At 42.5% G+C, this 18,307-nt stretch overlaps 1 protein-coding gene across 7 annotated transcripts in view; it reads left to right on the top strand.

Moving 5' to 3' along the window:
- The window catches only part of esrrb (estrogen-related receptor beta), a 49,416-nt gene extending 32,527 nt beyond the window's left edge, over window positions 1-16,889 (top strand). For all 7 annotated transcript variants that reach the window (XM_026300094.2, XM_026300040.2, XM_026300066.2 and 4 more), the window contains 4 exons: window positions 714-824; window positions 1,351-1,512; window positions 10,304-10,573; window positions 13,664-16,889. In XM_026300094.2, the coding sequence (XP_026155879.1) occupies window positions 714-824; window positions 1,351-1,512; window positions 10,304-10,573; window positions 13,664-13,908 (788 nt within the window). In that variant the 3' untranslated portion in view covers window positions 13,909-16,889. The remainder of the gene's footprint in view (window positions 1-713; window positions 825-1,350; window positions 1,513-10,303; window positions 10,574-13,663) is intronic.
- Window positions 16,890-18,307: the final 1,418 nt, after the last annotated feature.

Below are 18,307 nucleotides of genomic sequence, written 5' to 3' on the forward strand. Positions count from 1 at the left end.
TGGGACTCTATCTTTGCTTGTAGGCTGGTTAAGTTTCTTTTTCTGGTTACCGAGGAGCACACACCTGAGCTCGCTCTCTCTCACACACACACACACACACATACACACACACACACACACACAAGTGAAGAAGCATGTAGCTGGCAGCTAATTAGTATGCAGCCTGCCTCACCCCAAAAGCTAAATAATTAGAGGGCCAGTCTGTGAGATCATTGACCCTGCGTTAAATATTCATATGTTTAGACCTGCTCTGGGCTCAGCTGTGTCACAGTAGACCAGTCAGGCATGGACCACATATGGGAAGGCAGCGGCGCCTCTGACACATCCACACACATGCTGGAGTGCATACTCACACAGAGAGAAGCAAACACACACGCACACACGCACACACACACATGGTTTTGTTTCCTGTGCAGTCCCTTTTTTACAATGCTTACATACAAGCTGGAAACCAGTGCAGCTTCTCACACTCCACAAGATTTAATACAAAATATGTTGGGGTGTTGTTTTTGATCATCAATCCACATTTTGTACTGGTTTATTTTTTTTATTTTTTTACATGCCTCCATGTTGTTCATGTAAAAATAATCAGCAAATTTAAAAAAAAAAAAAAAAAAAAAGCAGTTTTAATTATTGTGTATTTGATTTCCCTTAAAATATAGTCCAAAAAAAAAAAATCTTTAATTTTTATCTTCTCGTCGTTTCTGTCCCAGGGGTTCGTCTTGACCGCGTGCGAGGGGGCAGACAGAAGTACAAGCGGAGGTTGGACACAGAAAACAACCCGTACCTGGGCTTGACGCTCCCCCCTCCCACCAAAAAGCCTCGTGAGTACAGCTTCATCACAAGCCCTTTGTCTCCTCTGTCATTCTTCTTATGTGATGTCAAGATTCAGGTGAAGTGGAGACAAAATTGGAGACGAGACACATGTTCCCGTTTTTCCTTTGTTGGGTCAGAAATATAGGCAGTTCAGGCCAGAGCTGAATTATGAAGAGTCTCTGAGCTGATGACCAATATTAAACCATGACAAAGTGCTTGAGGAGACAAGTGTCTAACATTTTCTCACACACATTTTTCTTTGCCACTTCTATGCATTCTATAGGGATAAGAGCTTTCACTGCCTACTATTACTGCACTTTCACATGTACAAATTCAAGCTCCATCCATTAGACTGCATAATGAAAAAGAGACAAAAAAAAATAGTGAGAACTTGACCAGCATTGTACAGTGTGTGGGAAATTTCACCGATTTTTATCGGTGTGGTGCATCTGTATGTTTCGCTGAGCTTTCGGTGATATAACCTTTGACCTCTGCTTTGCTTTGACATCCCCCTCGTTCCTCCTGTATCCTCAGTCACAAAGATAGTGTCTCACCTGTTGGTGGCGGAGCCTGAGAAGATCTATGCCATGCCTGACCCCACCATGCCGGAGAGCGACATCAAGGCTCTGACCACGCTGTGCGACCTGGCTGACCGTGAGCTGGTGGTCATCATCGGCTGGGCCAAACACATCCCAGGTACAAAACAATTATTTTCCCCTCCCTCTTTCTTCTTCTTTGACATTTCTGCTCAGTCTTATTTTGAGATGCTTTTTTCTTTTTTTCAGTTGTCTTTTTTCTCTATCCTCCGTCTCATACACACTCTGTAATATGCATGCACACACACACACACACACAGATAATTAATGTCAGCAGCTCACACAGCCTCAGGGTGTGTGGAGGATGGAGGTAGTGCAGAATGGACTGGACATAGCCATGCAAGAAATCAATAGAGTGCATCCCAAATCCCTGCATTGAATGGAGAGGTGGACACATGTATATGCTGTAATCACCAGGGAGATTTAGAGCAAAGTTGGGGACCTGCCCAATCAAACAAGACATCAGATCACACAGAAACTCACACCTATATGCACACATGAACACACATAAGCACAAACACACGCATACACACACACTCATACATTGAATTATTGATGGGCATAATCATGTTTCTTCCCTGCCCCATAGTCATTCTGATAGATGAGGTTATAAGAGGCTGTTGAATTAAGGATCCAGCACCTCATGTCAGCAGAGATTTTGCTTCCTTCAAGAGTTTTCAGCTGATTTTGACAGAGAACACATTGTTTAGCTACTCTTTTTGCAACCAAGGCAGATTCTCCTTGATCTTGAGCTTGACCCCCATAACTCTATAACATTAGAGTGCTGTAGGCACAGAGGGGTAACAAACTAAATGAATGTGTCCCTCAGAGGCACCTCCATAACCTCTTCTTCTCATCAGCATAAGTTGGACAGGCACACAGCTGTCAGCATGCAGGATATGTGTGGCATCACTACAGCACTGACGCACACATACACTGCCTGCACTTACTCGCTCACTCACACACTCATATCTGTGTACAGTGTGTTGTCTACTTTGGCTTTATATCAGTTCATTTAGAAGATACACTTCAATTCCACTTCATACATTTAGTCGGTTAATTTATTTTCAGTAAAGTGGACTCCAGCTGACCGGCTCAGGCAGGTGCATTTTGTTCTGAAAAGGTATTAGAGCGCTTCTCAGAAGGAGATATATTAATCAGGTACAGATCTGATAGTAAGGAGATTAGAGATGGATATGCTCCCAGCCCCTGGCCTCAGACCCGGCCCCTTACGCATCTAAACTGTTTGGATCACTCACCACAGGCCCTGCATGGTCAGCAGGCTGAGAGTTTAACCAAGGCGCTTACTCAGGACTGGATCACGACTGACCTGACAACACACTCTCATTGTTGTGACCCAAAAATTATAACAGCATTGCACACATGCACAATAAAATGCAACATTCCTCTGCTGACTGCTGAGAATAGGCTGTAGTCATAAACGCCTGACTTAAATACAAATACTTATAGTGGAAAAAGTGTCATCTTTTTTATTTGTTAGGGAAAATACCTAATATTTTCCAGGTGATCTGAGGCCTCTGAATACTCTTAAACAGTAGTCGTTGAACAGTGTGTGATGTTTCTGACAAGGTTTTGTGATTTTTTTTTTTTAATAAACAGTAAGTCTTAAAGGTTTTATCTTCTATCCTGAAGTGCATCATCATTCTAATGTTTGTACACTCTAACTCAGATTTTGTGTGTCAGATTGTTGAAGCACTGTTAATCAGATTATACTAACTCGCATTGTGCAGTGGATAGATTCATAATGTTAATGGGATTTGCCCCACACATTGCGGCAGAGGACTTGTCATTCCAAATGCGTCGATAATGATCATTTAACCCGAAACCCAAGATCATAAGCTTGTTCCAACTGTGAGCAAGTACCTGGAACTAAACAGCTGCGCTACACACTGAGCAGTACCCACAAGATGGTGGAATATAAGTAGATTATTCTGGTCTTGTCCTGTATAAATACACCTTCTCCCACACACTCATTTCGTATAGGGTTACTTTTTTGCCTTTTATTACAAAAACAAATTATTTTTAGGTTAAAAATACAGTTTGACAGAATAAAGACTTCCACTTCAGCTGAGTGCTTGGTCTGTGTCAGTCCCTTTGGTGGTGTCTGTATTAGGACAGTGGTTGTCCTCTGGCCATGAAATGGCTGCATAATTGAGTTGTACATGGCTGAACCTGATCAGAGACGGTTCACTGGTTGAGCGAGACTCCATGCACCAACGGTACCCCGGGGCAGCCTACCACGCGCAGCGCCGACCACATTTCTCCCTCCATCCGCTCTGGGACAAGAAAAGAAAGAGGGAACAAAACTGCTGATTGCATTCTGATAGATTTTTGTGGCCTTGGGCAATGGAATTAAAAAGATTAACAGTTCATTATGAAGTAGACCACATTGATTAGGCCATTGACAGATGGGCCAATAACCAAAGTCCAATTTTAACAATTTAAATGTCATGAAAATTGGCACTTACCTTCTCCCAATTGATTTTTAATTTCCGCTATTCTCAGCTAACATTTGAAAATGTGTTTTAAAAGTGGTATAATGTGGAGTAGAGTGGCCCTATTGAGTTTTAATTGGAGGGCGATTGGAGGATATCAAAGCTCTATCATTAGTGTAGATGGTATTTTTGCCTTACAGGGTCCAAAGTCAACTTTGTCATCTCAACTCTATTTAACATACCATTAATGGTTGGTTTGCATACAAAAAGTACCTCTCAAGTTTTACAGGAATGTTTTAGTCCCAGAACTGAGTGTAAGTAAGAATGAATTGATCAGATCAGGTGCGTTTGTTACCTTAGTTTAAAGAGATACACAATCCAGGTTGGATATCAAGAGCCTTGTTACAGTTATGCCATTAGCAGGCATTACCTTGGCCTCATTCTAAATTGGCCTTTGATTAATTGATAATCACTGCAGCTCTCTTGGACAACAGTGTCCCTGCTCCAAATAGCACCATGAAGCAGTGTCTAACATCGCTGTATCCTGAGGGGGGGCAGGGTCATTAGGACCAGTGTTAGGGGGATGCTGACAGATGGCCTGTTGCTCCTAAGGTGCTAACAACCTTTGACACATATAGCAGTCCACTGTCCATCCCTCTGGCCCCCTTCCCATCCCATAATGCTGCATTTCACTCTAAGAGGTTGAGGGAGGAACTATGAATACCGATAGCTCCAGAACCTGTGTACCACCTTGACCCTGCTTCCTTTATGCAGAGTGCCAGAATACCAGTGTGAATCCTGTAGCCCTATACCACAGCACATCTATTCCTACCCTCAGTGGGAATGTCATGTGTTCATATGTAAAAACTGCTTTCCATGCTGCTTATTAAGGAGGGGCTCATTGTTTGGTGTTTGCCTGTTCCCATCCCAGCTTCCTAGGCCTGAGTGTTTTCAGCTGGGAATTCTCTGAAGGCTAAAGGGCCAAGCAAACATTGACACTCTGCTGCTGCTGCTGCTGCTGCTGCTGCTGCTGCTGCGCTCATACACAGTAAAACATGTTTTAGCTTTGGCATGATACTACTAGAACTTAACAATATTGAAACAACATTTAAATTTATAAGCTGTGTTTGAAGTTCTTTCTTATTTATAATGCTTAGATATTAATTTCCCACACAGTAATTCTAGATAAGATCCTTGTGTTATTGCCTTTTTTTTTTTTTTCGGTATTAGAGTCATACCAAATGAATCCAATGAAATCGGCTTGTTTGCATTGTTCTATTCATTACTGGTGTTTGGGGAATATTCATCATCTGTGCTTTATTACATTCCAGTTCATCAGCTCTGTATTTGACAGACAACCGCCTGGCACGTTAGTTTGTTAGCATGGAGACAGGGATGTTAGAAAGAGATCGCGCCTCTTGTATGTTGTCGTGTTTGTGTCAGCTCACCCCTCCACCATAATCACCCATCAGCCCGCCCTCCTCCAGCCCCCTCTAGGCTCCTGTTTTCTCTTTGCCATTAAATTGTGAAATCTACTTACTGTGTTGCCAGCCTGATCCCACTCAAGCTGCGTAATCTCCTTGTAATAGAGTGTGAATACTGCTTGGCAATAAATCAGCACCTCATCAGTGCACTTTATTAAATATAGACACCAACAGACAGCTCTTAGTATATTCAATTTACCCTCTGACGTAGGCATCAACACAGAAGATAAAGATAGATTGAGCAATCAGGTGGATGCTGAGGCCTGAACCCAGGCAGGAGAGCGGGAGGAAGGCGGAAAAGCTGCAGGGAGATTGAGATGGGGGCGTATCAGAGGCTGACAGGCAGGCTGGAGTGTGCAGGGCCAGGAAGGGGACATCTGCCAGGCGTGGTGGGGGTGGGCTTTGTTTAGTCACTGACACACGGTCAGGTACATACAGCATCACAATTATGTGTGTGCCCTGTTCATATTGTCAGCGATAAAATCTGTAGAAGATTTGTAGAAATAATGAAACTGTATAATCTGTAGAATTTTATTTTATTTTCAATAAATTTTTCCGAAGGAATTCTCATATGCTGATGTGCAATAAGTGATCACCAGCACAGACCCATCCTTCATTAAGCAATGTTGCTTGATGGCAGCAGAGATAAATTATCTGTAATTATAGCAATAATTAAAGTCTGATTTGTCCTGGTCTTTGGGGTTAAACAGATATATGTAACATCTGTATTGGGCAGTGGGACCCTGGGGAGGGCTAAACACTTCCATGCTAGGGTCAGGAGGTCAGAGGTGGCAGATTAAAACATGGGGATTACTGTATTTAACGTTTTTCAGCCTTATTACATTCACAGTCTACTGGCCAAATCACCCATTCCCCAGCTACTTAATATGGGATAATGGGCTGGTTTCTCACGTTGAAAGAAGCCAGATAGCCAAGTCTCCTGGAAGCAAGTGCTGGAGCTGAAAAAAAAAACAAAAAAAAAACAAGATTAATTTTGAGTCATCAACCTCTTTTTTCACCAAGTCGATTTAGTTTATGTTGATATGGTTTTATCCAATATAAAACAATTCTTTGTGTCATCAAATCAGTGTCCAGGGAAAGCATGCAGCAAACTGAGCTGTTTGTGTTGTACATGTGGCCAGACGTCAGGTCACATTATTTATGTCAAGCACAGCAATTTATTACCCCGCTGCTATCGATTGGGTTCCTCTGACGCTGTCATGTAAATGCAAGAAGAATCATGGTCGGCAGCTGCAAGTTACACATGTAGTATACACACACACACACACATATACACACACACACAGATACATCTAAACAATCCTGCATGCACATATACACCATTATGAAGCTGATAAAAATGACTTAATTCCTGTATTCTGCCAGTTCAGAGGAATCTATACACAGGTGCATATGTTTTTTTTTTTTTTCTCTTGCCTTCTTTTTAAAGCACAAACTAAAATGAAAAAAAAAAGCTCTGATATAGAATAAGCTTATGGCAGCATGATCATTCAGCTCACTTTGAGGTTGGGAAAAAAAGATATGCTGAACCTCTGGGGTCCTGTTAGGGGCAGTTTTACTCCAACTGCAGCCCGGAGAGCACTTGACTTGGCTGAGGTGAGATTGCCGCTGGGCAGAAATCTTCAGGGCCTGCTTGTCCTTCTGATAGCTAGCCATGATAGATCAGCCCAGGTCCAGCCAGAATTACTCTCTTTCCTCTTTCTATCTCTCATTTCCTTTTCCCTTCTTGCTCCAGTCCCCTTTCACTCTCTTTCTCTCTTCCTTATCGCCCTCCTCCTCTGGCCTGCATCTTCTCCTCTCTTTTTATCCTCCATTTCTTTCCCACTCTTATTTTTTCCTTTTCTCGCTCTCCCTCCCTCTGTCTGCTCTGTTGTCTGATTGAGGGTGAGTTACGAGGGAGCTACAGCTGGAGGGGGCCACCGTGCCTCGTAATTACATCTCTTTTTATTACCCGCGCTAATGGCCCTAGGGGAGAGGGAAACAATAATAAATTAATAGAATATGAACTCCAGCTCAACAGAAATCTCCAGCATTTCATTTTGGACTGTCCTGTGCTCTGGCAGATGAAACGGTGCTCTGATTAATCTCTGTGAGGGGTTTGAAGCAGCCGTCTGTGGGTTTGGGCTGCCCCCTCCTGCCTACAGCTGAGGGCTTTTGTGGAGATAAAGGAAGAGATGATGGTTTTGGCCTCTGATGTTGGTCTTTACTGTTTTTTTTTTTCACTACACGATGAATGATGGCATGTTAGTGGTCAGTTGGGCTCTGTAGGGTTGTTTCTCTGTCACCTATATTTATTTTAGCTCTTTTGTCTGGATTGAACTACGTTTCAGTGAGGCTCATGCAGGATAAAACATGTCACATCTGGGAATTTGAAAGTGAGAATCCCTTTTAAAAGATGAATCTGTGAGCCCTATATAAGCAGGGCGCTTAAGTCAAAGTGAACTTAGAAAACTCTGCCTTGTTATTATCTCTGTATTCTTGCCACAAAGACTTTCAGACAAATATCTGCCAGTGCACTCAGCAGTGGAGTGGAAAGGCCCTTCAAGCACGCAGACAGGCCTCTCTGATTTGGTCAATATTGTGTCATGTTTGGTCAAACCCCGCCAAGGCAGTGGGCTGGAAATGAAGATGTAAATATTGATATTTCATTAGAGGAAATCACCCACTCCGACGGCACTTAACCGGGCCACCTTCAGAGTGCGGCGGCCGGAGCGCCGTGTGACCTGTGAAGTCGGGAAGTCACTTCATTACTCGATTAAATTGAGTGGAAAAAGGCGAGGCAACGACACGAGATCCCATTTGGAGCGATAATTTAGGCCCTGAAGAGAAGGGATGGAGCAGGGGAAAAACACCACCTCTCCATCTCACAACACTGGATTAAATTCAAGGACTTTTAGCGTCAAAGGTAATTGTAGGCTGCTGGGCTGCATGTGTGCATATGGCTGAGAGGTGTCTGCTGTATCAGAACAACTCTAAAGCCTCTCCAACAAGCCCCGAACAAGGCCTTCACAGAGGCTGTCACATTGGGAGCAGCGCTTTAGTTCCGCTTCAGTCCTCCTTGGCATTAAAAGGCTCAGTAGAGCCTTGTCTGTGATTGTGATGCCAACCTGATGCAGCAATCAAGACGGCGTCCACGCTTGCATGACAATTTCCCTTCGGCCAGTCCACATTCTGTCCAACTTAATGGCCATGTATGCAGACAAGGAAATAACACAACAAAAGATTTTAAGATGCCATCTGGGTATGTGTAATGGCACAGGCCTTTACAAAATATGGCTTATTGCCTCCACTGATAATAGTCAAATGTTTTGAGTGCTTTCAGCAGTTTGCTTTGTTGGGTCTAATTTGGGCTGTTCAGACCTCTGACCAGTCCAGTCAGGCACTAGCACCATTCTGTTAGCACTCTATTCTACTCACTATTGATTCCCCTTCAAAATGTGAAGGCCCGCACATTCTGATCACAATCTGTTAATTAATGTATCCTCCAGCGCTTCCCCTGCAGTGGTCATCACCACGATAAGGGAAATTGAACACTCAGGTACCTTCTACTCTCCCTGGCTCTTCTTTTCTCTGTAGCTCTCTCTCTTTCCATCCTGTTTCTTTTTCACTTTCTCTCAGGCTTCATCGTCATGCCACTTATTCTTCTCAACCTGGACATGTGCGTATGAGGGTGTGTGTGTGTGTGTGTGTGTGTTGTGTGTGTTGTGTGTGTTGTGTGTGTGTGTGTGTGTGTGTGTGTGTGTGTCTGTATTTGTGGCGTCCTAGCAGGAGGAGATAAACATCAGGCTGGTGGTGGCTGCACCACAGTGAGACCATTTATATTTAAGAGAAAAGGTGAGGTGTTGGTGTGGTGAGTGCCCCGGCGAATACTGTAATCTATCGCCTTTTAATCACACAGTGGCAGGTAGTGGGGCAACAGCAAACTTGTAAAAGCGATCATATTAATCAGGGGCGGAACTGAAGAGCCTAATATGCTGTCAGAAGTGGCCGCCTGCAGGCTCTGCGAGGGGAGGGGAGAGAAGATGGAGTGAAAAGGGTGGGGGTGGAGGTTCATGCAGTTTATTGACAGCTGAAGGGTAGTACACAGGGAAAAAGGATGAGATGGCTATCTGGCCAGCTTTTTCTCACTCTCTCCCTTTCTTTTTCCCTTTACCCAATTTAATTTGTTTGAATTTCTCACAGCTCATCTCTGGAGGATCTAGTAGTTTGTTTTATATAATGTTCTATTCTGAGCATATGTAGAGGTGTAGAAGGAGAAATGATGCCTGAGCCAATTTCAGCTCCTCATTTGAGCAAGCTGAGCAGGTATATATTCATATATATATATTTTTATATATATATATATATATATACATACATATATAGGTATCATGATCTGCATGTGCACATCTGTGCGTGTGTGTGTGTGTGTGTGTCCTCATCATCCCCTCCCACTACACACTACATGTCATGTCCTCAACCCCTCCAATGAGAACATGTCCCACTGCTAATCCCCCTCACACCAATAGAAGTGTGACAGGATACAAGGGGTAACCACACAGCTTTGTGTATCCTGGACCTTTGCACCGATTTACTGTCCTCACTTACAGTAAAGCCCACTCAAGTGCTCTGACACCAGCTTCAAAGAGGACCTTCCAGTGCGCGGTTAAAATTAAACACCCCTCGCTAACATGATGCCTTGGCATGTACTTGGGCCACCGAGGCTCAACAAGTCCTGTTTGGCTTACTGATCAACTCAAAGTGATGTTTGTTTTCTTCTTTTGAATAACTTTAACTATATAAAAGAACACTCTTTTTCAATTATGTGGGAGGCAAAAATAGTCGAGTTGTTCAGAATGGTTTTTAGATATGAAAAGAAATGCAAAAATGAAAACACAAGTCCACATAAGTTGGAGTCAAATGATTTATCTTTCCCTCTCTGTCCATCCAGGGTTTTCCACTCTCTCTCTGGGAGACCAGATGAGTCTATTGCAGAGCGCCTGGATGGAGATCCTCATCCTCAGCATTGTGTTCCGCTCGCTGCCGTACGAGGACGAGCTGGTGTACGCTGAGGACTACATCATGGACGAGGAGCACTCGCGGCTGACGGGCCTGCTCGACCTGTACGTCTCCATCCTGCAGCTGGTCCGCAAATACAAGAAGCTCAAAGTGGAGAAAGAGGAGTTTGTCACCCTCAAGGCCATCGCTCTCGCCAACTCAGGTGGGATGTCTTCATCACACTGACGCATCATAAATGACATAAATGAGGTGTCATGATTTAGAATAAACTAAATTTATGTGCATTTAACACTATGATTAATATACGTAGCAGCAAAACTGAAAATGATTTCACATGAGTAGATTGTGAAGCAAGTAACAAAAGTGAAGTTATTTCCATCAAAGCTTTGTAAATGTGGTAACACTGTAGTACTTGCAATATAAAAACTGTGTAATAAGAGAGGAAATTAATTACCTAACAGGTAAATAATTTATTTGGTCAATAATTGATGCTAAATCTATAGACACTTTTCGAGGTTTTGGAGTACATATGCTATTTTATTATTTAGCTAGATATACCACTTATGATTATCTTCCATAGATAAACTGTACATTTATTTTATGATAAGCTGAATTGGGCAACAATAACATTTAATATTTTGTACATGTTTTCATACTAAAATCACTCAGAAAATAAAATGCAATTTTAACTAAGTAACAACAAGGAGGAAGTAAAAAGAATTAAGTATTTTATGTAATTTAATTCATAATCACAAAATACATGGAAATACACAGGTAATATATTTGCTAAAGTCATGACTTTAGACAAAAATGTTAGACACATTCTGCAGGTGTGTTTCTCACACAGATTTCACTTTTTCTGACTGGATCTCTGAGTAATGCATAGTAGACTGTAATATCCAGAAACTGTGAGATGCTGCGTGACACACTTTCAGAAATGACATTTCTTAGTTTCTCAGGACTTTCTCAGTGTAACCTTTAGTTTGGAGCGTGAGATAGAGAGATGGAGAGAAGATAAGGGCAGTGTATGAGAAAGAGAGATGGAGGAGTGAGCTTTTTTTTTTTTTTTTTTTTTTTTTTTTTTAATTGAACACCTTCCATGTTGTGGTATTTCTCCAGCGCTCCCTCTCCCCTCTCTATCTCCATAACAGTAGCTGCAGGGCACAGCAGCCACGGGAGATAAATTTAGCATTTCATTAGGAGCACAGGGCTGTCAATAAAATGTGTTAAGTCGAATGGAATGAGTATCAGGGAGTGATAGGCCTCGTTTGTTCCAATGCGAAGATGGCACGTTGCTATTGACAGGCTCCTTTTGAGGAGGCAGGACCTGTCCTGCTCTGATCAATGCACGCTTGGGTCACCGGGCCATCGTCCCTTGTTTTGTATGGGGCTGAAAAATGAAAATGCTGATGGTGGGGCTTTGCTTTCAGGCAACAGCACTGTGGTAGGGAGGTGGGGTGTGGGAGAGAGGAGAGATGGGGGTCGAGGGGAGAAGAGGAGGAGGAGGAGGAGGAGGAGGGCGTCCGGTACGTTAAAACAAGGTCTCTGGGAGATCACTCTCCCAGGAGCCCCTCTGCCTGACAGCTGTGAAAATTCATAGCGATTGATTTTGTAATTAGCAGTTTATCAATCGGATCGACGTGGGCTCACTGATGGATTGCAAGGAAATTGTTTCTTCAAAGTTGTTTTTTTTTTTTTAGTCTACCCCTCCTCCAAGGACTATAAGCTGTGATCTCGCCGTCTCCTGCCTTCCTTCCTTTTCTTCCCATCTGTTGAGATGTCTCTATCCCTATTTTTCCTCTTACTGCAAAGCATTTCACCGTAGTAGAGTTCAAATAAACTTTATTACAAAAATTTGTTTGTGAGTCTGATAAACAAAACAAAATATTGATTTGATCTGTAAAAATGCTATTTGTTAGGCTGTGAATCCAGCATTTATGAAAAGAACAAGACATAATTATGTCACAGCTCATCTCAGTTTTTTTTTTTTTTTTTTTGCCTTTTGTTCTTCCATCCTCTTCTTCTCACCTCCCTCCCACATTCACTTTACAAAACGACCTACTTCATTTTACCACTGTGGATTTGAAAACCGTCAGGGTGAGAAATGTCTCAAGGACTTGGGAATACAGTTGTTCCAGTCAATGAATTTGGGGCGAAGTCTGAAATCTGTTTTGCCTTTTATTGTCCCGCCTGGTAAAATATGCACCGCCAAGGTGAGACGAGTCAGGCAGCCAATGACATGCTGCCTCCGGAGCTCCAGACACTGGTTAACTGGTGAAAGAAAACGCTACCCTGGACTATCCCTGAGAGAGGCCAGAAGGTAGAAACAGAAGCAGAAAGGGGCAGGAATGAGAGGGCAGAGCTGTAACAGCATGTACAGTAGCATCAGTAAAAAAATCAGTGGCAGTGTAGTGAAACATTATAGGAGCGAGAGTCCAGACTGAAAGTGTAGACTGCCTTAAAACAGGCCAGGAGGTGGGACACATTTGGGCTGACTGATGCTCTTAGAGCCTTTGTTGCTCGCAGTGCAAAACAGTAACCAAGACTTTTTAGGAATATAGGCAAATAATTCTCAAAAAGAAATTTACAGGGGAATGCATTTCTTTCACTCCTGTATTTATATGGCTTGTTTTGTTATTGCACCCTGCAGTAAAGCAAACCCATTAGCTTTATTTTCTCCTTCAGTCTGGCCAGACACCCCATTGAGGGAGCAGGAAGGAAATTAATTGAAAGGAAGTGTTGTATTCATCTCAGGCTTGTTTATAGCGTCCACTTCTCTAATGGAGCTCCTGTTTTTCTTTCTCTCTCTTTTTTTTGTTCAAAAACAATCTGTCCTTTGGAACAAAGAGGTGTTTAATGTGTACTCACTCAGCAGAGATTGTGTGCTATTCATGCCATTGTTACAAGAGGATAACATTGATTTTCGGTCTTGCTGGTCAAGGGCCATATGAATATCCCACCCACTTCACCAAAGAATAAATATATAAATAAATAAAGGAAAGCAGATGTTGTTTTTTTTTCTTTTTTATGATCTATTCTTTATCTTGTCAGGGTATGAGTTATGCTGATAATGTGTTCCCTACCTTACTGCTACTGACAGAGCCGTAAAGATCGATCATGAGATTTAATTTTGTTTTCGAAAAATCCATTTCCCATCACTCCTGTTATATTACCAGTGTCCCAAAGTGCAAACTACATTTCTTACAAGTTACTTGTTTTTTGTTTTTGTTTTTTTCCAAATTTGAAAAATCCATCCATCTTCATGCTTCGTTCTGTGCTTTCGTCCCGCCAGACTCCATGCACATAGAGGACATGGAGGCAGTCCAGAAACTTCAGGATGCTCTCCACGAGGCCCTGCAGGACTACGAGAGCAGCCAGCACCAGGAGGACCCACGGCGGGCAGGCAAACTGCTCATGACCCTGCCCCTGCTGCGGCAGACGGCTACCAAAGCTGTGCAGCACTTTTACAGCATTAAGGTGCAGGGCAAGGTACCCATGCACAAACTCTTCCTGGAGATGCTGGAGGCCAAGGTGTGATGGGAGGGTGGCTGACTGGCAGCGACATGGGCTGCATTAACAATACAGAAAGTGACTTGAACCAAGGCCGAGGGTACTCAGGAGAGGGAGACCCCCACTGACTGTAGACAGGACAGACTGACCTCTCTCACTCCACTTCCTGGAACTCTGGGGCACTATCTAAAAAAGAACAAATGCAAAACTTGGTTATTAGTATAAATATAAAAACAATGCAGATTAATTTAAAATATATAAGAAATATTATGTACAGTAATAATTTTTTTGTTTTTTTTTGTTGTCAGTGGTCATACTGTATATGAAGAAGGACCCCTCTGCCCCTCAGCATCTTCAGAATAAGTATTTGCCCATTCTTGATAAAAAAAAAGATAAAAAAGTTTCTTTTTTTAAGAAAAGTAAAAGTTCCTTTTCCTCCATTTGTTCTGAAGACAGCAGAGGTGTCAATAACCATAAACAGGCTCACTTGTCTCACAGTTGTGTTTTTGCCTGGACCCAACCAGGACATGTATATATTTATTATTGGAAGACTGAATGTACAGTTCAAAGTCTGGTGAACTTGGTGGCCATTTCTCTTGTTCTCCTTCTGGAAAAAAATGAACTAAAATTGTTTCCTAAATGTGAACTCTTATCAGTTTAAATGTCCTTGGATATACCTCTCCAGAGCAGTGTGATCTTTGTGGATCTGTCTCAGACTGGAAGATTTGCTGGTCCCATGTTTAACCAAACTAGCATACAATAGGCAGGTACAATTAGTCCGTCGTCTTATTCTGTAGTAACTCAGCAATAAAGGGAACTGTGGGGAAGCTGGGCTTAACCTCCTATCTTTCATGTGCTTTTCAATGCTGCTGTTGCTAAATGATCATGCTTGTGTGTATCTCAGTCCCACCAGCTGGACACATCGCTGTACCACTGTTGCACACTCATTTCTCCTCTCCTGTGGGCTTTTGTGTCAGTGCTGTTTATGCAACCCATTGAAACCCCAAATTTGGTTGTTGTTTAAGCCCCTGGAAATTTCCTTTTGGCATGCAAATAGATGACCTGATTGGGACTAGGAGAAAGATGATCAGCAGGTTTGCTATTGCAGTATCAAAGGATTTATGCTGAGTGGCACATGTCCAGGAGATTCCATGTTCAAACAATCAGTGGCCCATATGTCAACCGCTCTATTTTGGGACCCTTTAAGCCTGTGACAGTCATCACACACACAGGGAGCAAGGTGCCCAGCATCTGCTCTCACCATTTTAGACACCTCACATCTTTTAATAGCCATGCCTGCATTTATAGAGCTTCAACCAAACAGAGGTAAATGGCAGGTGCAGAGCTGGAGTGGGGTGCACTTCACACTGGGTTTATTTTTAACCCAGCAGGAGGTTGTTGTGCTGCGCGGCCTATCTCCAGGAGTACAGTAGACACGTGGAACACTTCTTCTTGACCTCGTGTTGACACAGTAGCTGGTGCAGAGTAACACCCTTCTCACCGGCCAGGAGGCAGGCAGGCATCTGTCAGGAGAGCTCGGGATGCCCAAGCATGCACATGTGAATAGCTATGCAAGAAACAAAGTGTCAGCATGCTCCAAAGGGTAACAGCAACCCAACAGTGTGTCAGTACAAGGTGTGATCTCTGGTGGGAGAAAGAGATCTTGTGCTCCCTCCTCCCTGTGTTTAGTAACATGTCCTTTGCGCTGGGTGTGAGTAACGCCGTAGGCCAGCAGAGCTATACCTCTCATCTCCATGTGAGAGAAAATGTATTGGAGGCGAATGCTTATACTACTGAAGGATTTTATGTGACGTGATAAATTGTGGCAGTGTCACAACAATATGATACTGTGATCAAAGGAATCCCTGACATTGCAGTAGGGTAGAGTTGCTGCCATGCTTGTGATATCAATGGCTAGCACAGATCCAGCGGCCGGCATGCCTTTATATAGCAGCCTGATTGGCCACATAGTGGAGGATGACCTCCCAGCTTGAACTAACTGTTGCCTAGTTCAGTTAACAAGCTCCACTCTAGAGGGTGACAGTATAACTTGAATTATTTTACTGTTGTGCAATACAACAGGGACCATTTCTGACTGAAACCGTGCTAAAAGCATGCGTTTACTTAGATTTGGGAGAATTTGTGCACTGTTAAGCAACATATTCTAAATCCCTCTAATCAAATAAAATATACTATATATCAAACTATATTTGATTTGCTACATTGACAAAAAGACTTGTGCGCTTGTTCCAATAAAAGTGCGGATTAAATAAAACTTTTGCAGAAAATCGTTGCAGCTAGAATATTGTAGTGGCCTAAGGTGATTAGCCATAAGATTCATAACAATGGGAGTCCTCTCATCTCCCTTTTTACCTTGCGTTATGGCACTGTGTTAAGTAAAAGTGAACGTCTTACATTACAGGCTGTGTCTAACTATGTAAATAGATAAGCATCAATACAGTAGGTTGCCGAAATACCATTGAAAATAAAGTATGCAGCGCCCTGCTGACTACTACCTCATGATCATATTGTCAGTTTCTCTGATTCAACATTTTTCTGCTCTTTATCATCCTCAAATGTCTGTGGCATAGCTGAGCCATCCACATTTTTATCAAAAACAATTTCTCCCCATCAGTACTCCTGCCAAAATATTTGTAATTGTAGTTGCTGGTCTTCTCTTCCTGTTCATTCTTCATAGATCTGTTTGTAAAGGCAAAGCATGCTTCACGTTGACCACATGACTTGGCCATCAGTGGACGTGATTGGCTACTAAGTGGGTATGTGTTTTTATGACATCAGTGTGTCAGAATTGGTCCCTTGATGATAAATTGCAGGCAGGGGCAGGTGACAGATTCCTGCTTCTGTACTATGAATATTTATGGTGTGAAAAATATCATTTGGCAGTGGTGTACATTGAAATCTCTGATTGTTGAATCACAAATATCTGTGTAACTTTTACGTTTTGATTTTCAAAAAGGATCAATGAATTAAATACTCGCTGAACTCTGTGATTTTTTTTTTTTTTTTTGTGTTCTGATTAAAAACTGTTGTAAGCCACATGATGTTACAAGCGACAGCATTTCAGAGCTGAAGTATGTAGCCATGCTAGCAGAAGAAAAGTCTAGGTCCTCAATAAGGATATATCATCTTGGAACCATGAATTTGAATGAATTATACAAAGATGTACCAGCGCAGCAAGTAGATGTTGAAAGAATTATTGTAAAATTTTTAACCTGGGAAACTCACAATAATCAGGCTGTATCTTCTGGGAACCATGAATGTCTAGCAAAGTTAATGGGAATCTGTCAAATTGTTGAGATATTTCAGTTTAAAGGGCTTCACACGTCATAGCTGAGTAAAAAGTTACTAGAGCAGTGACTTTATCGATTTCACTATGACCAGTCACACTCACACACATACTGACTGACTGAGTTCAGCGATGGGACAGAACAAATAGCAGATGGATGGTAGTTAGTGAGACAAGCCAATCAGTGATTCACACAGGCCACCCAACCATCCAGTCATCGTGTGCAGCCGCTGCAGGGCCTGGAGCTGTTGAAAATGGATCCGTCATAGGAAACAGGCAGACAGACAAGTTAACGCTGATGGAGGTGGGGGAAGTGAGGGGCTGTAGCTCCATTATTTCAGGAAGCTGATATTCCAGGGAGTTAAAGTATTCCCCTCTCTATATAATTATAGGAGCCAATTTCCCTTTTTGAAATAATGTCTTGCTAACCAATTAATTGTAATAATCCTCTTTGTGGAAACAATGGCATCACAAGACAAGTGAAAGGATGACTTGAGGAAAAGAAAAAGGAAATCTGGAAGCCCACATAAATAAAATGTAGAGCACGGTTGCCAGGTGCTGTGTTTTTAAAAGAAACCTGATTCTCATCTCTCATGCAAATCATCTGGTTGGACCAGATATTGCCATCAATAAGTTTCTCACAGATACAGTAGCAAGGCAATCATTTACCTCCATTGACAGGTCAAAACACCTTTCATTAGAGTTACGAGGCATCTAATCAAGATGCGTCCTCGCTCGCAGCTGTATGACTGCTGTGTATTGCTTAAGTGTGTTTCATTATTCCCAAAGCAACGTTGATGATGGTGAGGGAAAGGATTGCACGTCAGGGTGAGTGATTGGGTTTGAACAGAGCTGCTGCATACACTTTGTATCAACCTAGGGCTCAAATTACACTTAGGTTGAAAACGGAGCACGCAAATGCCCAGGAGAGCTTGTGGCACAGAAATGAAGAGTGGGCCACCATCCCTCTCTCACTCTCTGTGTTTCACATACATACACACACACACACACACACACACACACACACACTTTTCATCTCTTTTCTTTGTCAAATCTTCTTTTAACTCCCCTCCTTTTTCTTTCCTCTTCTAGTGCTCTCCTCGATGTTTTTGAGGCACA

This window comes from Mastacembelus armatus, chromosome 22 (assembly GCF_900324485.2).
Source record: "Mastacembelus armatus chromosome 22, fMasArm1.2, whole genome shotgun sequence".
NCBI classification, from domain to species: domain Eukaryota; kingdom Metazoa; phylum Chordata; class Actinopteri; order Synbranchiformes; family Mastacembelidae; genus Mastacembelus; species Mastacembelus armatus.